The sequence below is a fragment of the Helianthus annuus genome, chromosome 11, assembly GCF_002127325.2.
Source record: "Helianthus annuus cultivar XRQ/B chromosome 11, HanXRQr2.0-SUNRISE, whole genome shotgun sequence".
NCBI classification, from domain to species: domain Eukaryota; kingdom Viridiplantae; phylum Streptophyta; class Magnoliopsida; order Asterales; family Asteraceae; genus Helianthus; species Helianthus annuus.
Window position 1 is genome coordinate 169,362,740 of NC_035443.2, and position 6,607 is coordinate 169,369,346.

The 6,607-nt window shown below is 33.6% G+C and overlaps 1 protein-coding gene across 1 annotated transcript; it reads left to right on the forward strand.

The window, feature by feature from the left end:
- Positions 1-2,120: 2,120 nt before the first annotated feature.
- LOC110887304 (glucan endo-1,3-beta-glucosidase 14) lies at positions 2,121-4,017 on the forward strand. Its single transcript, XM_022135019.2, has 2 exons — positions 2,121-2,227; positions 2,906-4,017. The coding sequence occupies exons 1-2, from the start codon at positions 2,182-2,184 to the stop codon at positions 4,015-4,017; spliced, it is 1,158 nt and encodes a 385-aa protein (XP_021990711.2). The 5' UTR covers positions 2,121-2,181.
- The last annotated feature ends 2,590 nt before the right edge of the window (positions 4,018-6,607 follow it).

The following is a 6,607-nucleotide window of genomic DNA, read 5'->3' on the forward strand; positions in this document are numbered from 1 at the left end:
ACTAACTGAATAAACATACCGGTCTTTTTTGCAGCTCTGTTGCCGTCGCCGGCAAATGAAAAGACACTGCATAAGAACATCTAAACACCATCTTCTGCAGGATAAACTGGTTTGTCATGACTGGTTATCTTATTCTGTCACACAACCATATCCAAAAAGCTAACTAAAAAAAATACGGGTCAGTACTCGAATTTAATATCAAAATTTTAGAGACCCGCGCCCGATCTACCAACAACCGAACCTGACTGACTGAATAAACATACCAGTTGTCTTTGCAGCTCCGTTGCTAATTCGAAAGCAGAAGTAAATGGCATTCACTCTTTTAACTCTAATCAAACGAAAAGATATTTATATTTAATAATAACAAAATTTTAAAACTCAAGTTACGAATTCAGTTCATATTCACATCAAACATAAAATTTAATTTATTTGGATTGCTCAAATGTGATTCAATACAATTTATTGGTTTTCAATAGTATCTTATTCTTAAAAACCACCACATCCAAAAAGCATTTCCAAACACCCCCTTAAGCATAATTGCAGACAACCAGGAATAACAAATCTTTCACACCTCTAAATAAACTCTAAACCTTGATGATGAGCGATAAAACCAAGCCTTCGCATAATGTAATCGGTAAACGAAAATGTGGTTCATCGACTTCATCTTCCATCGAAGAGAATCAACCACCAAAAGCTCCATTCTCGTTATAGTCTTTGATTCAAACACAAACTTAGATCCTTCTACCTAAACAAAATACCCACAAAACAGAAAACTACATTAATAACAAAATAGCCTTTTAAATTCTTACTGTTGTTTTAACGTTTAGTTTTTAGTTTTTTTTTTGAATAGCTAACGTTACTCTCCCAAACTCCTATATTTACAAATAATTCACCATTGCTTGGGATTGAACCCAAGACCTCCCACTAAAAATAGCCTCACCATTGTTTAGTTTTTAGTTACCTTGAATCTACTTCAAGCAAGAAAGAATTGTTGGGCATGCTAATTGAAATCTTCAGCCATTAGTGTTCTCATCTTGCCCATCACTTCCAATTTTCATATCTATATAAAGTGGTGGTGACGTTGCCAGAAGCTGAAGCCGGAAAACCATCTCATCCGTGTATGTTCAGAAGTGTTGTGGCGGAGACGACCTTGATTAGGCCTGAGAGTGATAGATATGAATTGGGGGTGGTGGTGGGGAAGAGGGAGACAACTTTCATGTGCGTTATGAGGGAGATGAGGATTAGGGTTTAGAGTGAAAATGAAATCTGATAAATTGGTACCGGGTAAGGATGTGGGTGGGTGAAGACCCGTGTGCTTGGAATGTTCAAGGTGAGGAGAAGATGCCAGGTGTACTTAATGAAATTAGAATGAGATTAGAAAATGCCATGTGACATTAACATGAGTCTTTTATTAGAGTTAGATGTTAATTATTTTTAGAAATATTATATTATTAATTAATGTTATAAAAACAATATAAAAAAGCCTTCTTTAAACAATAAATTCAAAAAAACCTTCTTTTTTTTAAACAATATTAATATATAACAAAATGATAAAAACAACAAAAAAGTTTGAATTGTATTAACGTAAAACTTGAGAGAGACGTGTGTTCAGTAAAAATTAAGGGAAGAGGGTACGTTTAGCAACACTTATTCACTCTCTACATTTTTATGCTAGTATTTATAATATTTTCAGAATTATTTGATAACTTACGTTTAATTATTTAAATACAACAATAAGATCTTTCTTTATTTTAAAATCTCAATTCTATATTTACGTGATTTCCTACTTAATTATGATTAATTTTTTTTTGTATACAAATCGATACCAAAACTAATCACTTAAACTAAAAAATATGGATGTCAAATAACAAAATTACTATCCACGTACAAATACTTACCATATTTATCTTTACCATACATATTTCTGGTTTAAGATTTTCTAGTTATCTTTTTTTCTAGTTATCTCAATATCTTTTTAATATTATATTTAAAAGTCGGCGGGCTTGAGTCGTATGTCGTCCACTTATTGGCCCGTCCTAAAAAAAATAAAAATCGATCTCTGACGTCACTGTCCTTATTAAAAAGGGTCATGCATTCACACCATCTTAATCATTGTTTGATTCGGCTTTCAACTTTGAACACCGGAAATTTTTTCGGCCGAGAAGCCAATTTTAAATTTTAATGGCCGCTATCTTCAGTACACTTCTTTTCCTGCTCACTTTATCAGGTAACACTCTAAAATTCTATTTACTTTACTAGAAAACTAATTGTGCCTGCGTATTCCGTCGCAAATAGACTTTGCGACGGAAACAACGGATGCAAATACTTTATATTGTAATGTTATTTTGCGACTGAGTTGCGACTGCTTATTAATGCTACCCGTTTCAGCTACCGTTTAGCAACTGATATTTATGTTATATTTTTGATGCGGGTGACTGGTATTTATAATTTGGTTCAATTAGTTACTTTTTACGATTTATGTGACCGAATGACAACTGAAACTGGGCGGTTTAGCTCGTTGTAAATGTTGCGTCGATAATGACTTTGGTCACAAATAAGTCACTGATTTGAGAGTTCTTTGTTTTCTTCTACATGACTGCCTATTTTCTACAAGGGGAACTAGGGGCCCTCCTAATCCTACGCCAATTGATGAAAAACTCAAACGGCCGTTTAAAAGTAGGGGCTTTAACGTAAGCCTAACCTCAAACGGACGTTGGAAAGAAAACTGTGCGAGATTAGTACTAGGTGACCATTCTACTAGTACTAGACACCAATAATTTTGACAAGAATATATATATACAAATACGTGAGATGTTTGCTCTTGGTTTTTGTTTGAATTCAAGATTTGTTTTGTTTTGTTTTCTGGTGATTTTAATCTAAAATCTATTGAATATATGTTTCCCAGAATCATATGTTGGTATCTTCAGCATTGGAGTTGGGGTCAACTATGGACGGATTGCCAACAATCTTCCATCTCCATCGCAAGTTCCAAACCTCCTTAAATCTTTGAACATAAATAGAGTAAAAGTTTATGATTCCGACCCCAAAGTGTTGCAAGCATTTGCAGGAACTGGTATTAAGTTAATCGTTGGTTTAGGGAACGAATTCCTTCAAAAAATGAGTGATCCTCAACAAGCTCAAACATGGATCCAACAAAACATACAACCTTATCTTTCACAAACTAAAATCACATGTATCAATGTCGGAAATGAAGTTTTAGGAGCAGATGATGGTCAATCAGCATCATATGATTCATATCTTCTTCCAGCTATGAAGACTATGTATGCAGCTTTAGTTAATCTTGGATTAAACAAACAAGTTTGTATAACCACAGCTCATTCGCTTAAGATCTTGGCAAGTTCTTCGCCCCCTTCACAAGGGGTGTTTCGCGAAGACATGGTTGAGTACATAAAGCCGATTCTTGACTTTCATTCGCAAGTTGACTCGCCTTTTTTCATCAATGCTTACCCTTACTTTGCATACAAAAGTGACCCGGACAATGTCAGGTTGGAATACACGCTTTTTGAACCAAACGAAGGGACAGTTGATCCAAATACGAATCTAAAGTATGATAACATGTTATATGCACAAATTGATGCGGTTTATTCGGCTATAAAAGCATTGGGTCATACTGATGTTGAGGTCAAAATCTCTGAGACTGGATGGCCTTCTAAAGGCGATGAAAATGAAGCTGGAGCAACAGTAGAAAATGCAGGAATGTATAATAGAAATCTGATGCAAAGGATGCAACAAGGGCAAGGTACTCCGGCCCGTCCTTCGCAGCCCATTGACATTTACATTTTTGCCCTTTTTAATGAAAATATGAAGAACGGTTCGACTTCAGAGAGGAACTTCGGGTTGTATTATCCTAGTGGCACTTTGGTGTATGACCTTGGTGTACAAAGTTATGCACTTCCAAGAATGGACTATTCATCCTCACGTAAAAATGTAAGTAACACATATGTTTTAGTTTTGCAATGCGTATCCAAATTCCTAATTGCTTATATGATTATTTGAAAGTGAAGTAAACTGTTCTGAATAAGGAGTTTGAAGTTGCTTATTATTCCAAACTGCATGCATATAAAAAATAAGTAACTATACATTATTAATAAGCGATCTTAAACACCCCCTTATGACTTATGAGTTACAATTCATATATATGTTTGATGAAATATATCAAATTTTGAGGGTTTTCTTTTGGTTTTTTGCATTTTCAGGCTTTCTCCATCTTCAGTTGTTTTCATTTGGGCCTGTGGATCTTACTCATTGCTTAAGAGATGAATAAATAACTTCAAATTTTGTGACAAAGTATATATAGGGAGCTCAAAGTCCCTAAAGAAGATGGTCATTAAAGGTAATTTTTTTTAACAATCATGTCATATATTAAAGGTATGGTCACTAGTCTCCAACCTGTATTAAATCAGCTAACAATAATGGAGTATAGACTCTTGCTGCAAAGAAACTTCTTCATGTCTTATAGTATACAAAACTCCAAATTTTGTTCAATCAAATATTAAAAAGTCATTTTACAATGTACCAAATTTTGGCAGCCTGCTAATATTAGAAAATGAAGGATACTAATAATTGAAAGCTCAATCAACATCCTCAATGTCATTATATTTTTTAATGTAGAAATAGATGGTGTTGATGGGTACAACTGATGAACTCAAAGCCGGCATGTTTATTAAACAGATAACTAAGAATAAAAACACAAAACCTAGTTATTTTAGTGCCGTGTAAGGAATTGACACTCCTATTATCAGTAACATCAACCCTAACAGCCCACTTAAAGTTATGTAACCCAAAAATGACCCGTGTAACCCATTTATTTAAACGGGTCAAAGGAGTTGCCTGTTGTAAAAGGGTTAGCAGGTTGTGTGTGAGCTATAAACAAGCTGTAAACAAGTTAAATAGTAAAATAGGTCATAAACACCCTAATGAGTTAGTTATTATAGGGTGTAACATGTTGACCTTATAAAGTAAATAGTTTTTATTCTAATAAATGACAACAACACTGTACCAAAGTGGTGTTGTCATTTGATATATATAATAATTTTTATACGGGTTGATTCAAACATGTCAATCCGAACACAACATGTTTATTAAATGGGTAATTAAAAAAGAAAACACAAAATTTAATTAGTAATTACTTTAGTGTCGTGTAAGGAATTGACACCTATAGTTAGTTATCTTTCACATTAATAAGCTAAATGAATCTAACTTGAGTATTTTTTGGTTTGTTTTTTCTTACATGTTGAACAACATTTAAAAATTCTACTTAGTTTGAAAGTGAACTCTTTAAAAGGTGCTTATCATTGTGACAACGGGGTGCCATATAACATCTGATTGATTCTGGAAATTAAGTGGGTTTCAACATCTAGAAATACATTTCTAACTTTACTACTGTTTCTTCTTGTCAGCTTGTCTTTTTGAGATAAGATGACAGGCAATCTAATCTAGTTCACTATTCTTTCATAACCCACTATTAGACTTGGCTGATCTGATCTGATCCACGCAGCCAATAAGTTTGTTCACCTCAAACTTGTAACTATATAAACTGAGTTTGCTACCATGTGGCTCCACCCTTGACCACCACCATCACTGCCATCCCCAGTGCCGGCTCAACCAATTCGGAGGTCTAAAGCGAAATAAAAAACCGAGGCCCCTTTTTCACTTATATTTTGGGCTTACTAATGAATTTATAAACTAAGTGTTTTTTTGGTCAAATAAAGTTATGAGTGTTTCTTTGATAATATTACTATGTATGAGGAAACTTAGAGGTATTTAGAGACTATTTTATTTACTTTATTCAAATCGCTTACTCGAAATATGCTATAGTCTACGAGGATCATAGGTTTAACCAGCTACATATAAACATTCTCTAATATTTGATACATTTTCATACATTTTTTTATTGTTCTTTATAATTAACACAAACAATATTAATATTTGTAAAAGTAATATTCTACTATAAAAGTAGCAATATGCAGCTAAAATATTCATGAATTTCTTATTGAAACTTGAACAGATGAAAAACTAATGTTTTAAACTAAAATAAAATGAATTTATTATTGAAATTTGGATAGATTACCAAAAAAGGAATAAAATTTATTTCAAATTTCCAGTGCCTATTGGAATTTACACAGAATTTAAGGACTTTAATGCATAAATAGGAAAATTAAAAAAAAAAATTGTTGCCAGAGTAGTCAAACCTGGGATTCGAACCCAGGCCTATGTGGGAAAAGAAAGCAACTCTTCCACCAGACTGCATTCAAATTAATTGTTATTATTGTCGAAACAAGATTAATATACACATTATACGCTTTGATTGTTTTTAGAACGAGGCCCTTAAAATTTAGTGGCCCAAAGCCCTAGCTTGTTTTCGCTTATGCTTGGGCCGGCCCTGGCCATCCCCACCCCTATGTCATGCATGTGCCATGTTGCATCTGTTTGCAGGTCGTCCATGAGAATTCAGGGGTCATATTCGACTAGAACAAAAGAGCCTCTAAAATATAAACAAATACAAATAAAATAATGAATAATACCACGATAATTGTGATAAGAATAAACAAAATAAAGCTATTGTAGCAAAACGATAAAGTTTAAA

Bases quoted from the DNA above. Each gene is read 5' to 3' on its own strand.
- LOC110887304 (XM_022135019.2), top strand. From the start codon at position 2,182: ATGGCCGCTATCTTCAGTACACTTCTTTTCCTGCTCACTTTATCAG. The intron at 2,228-2,905 runs GTAACACTCTAA...TATGTTTCCCAG, and splicing joins TTTCCTGCTCACTTTATCAG to AATCATATGTTGGTATCTTC.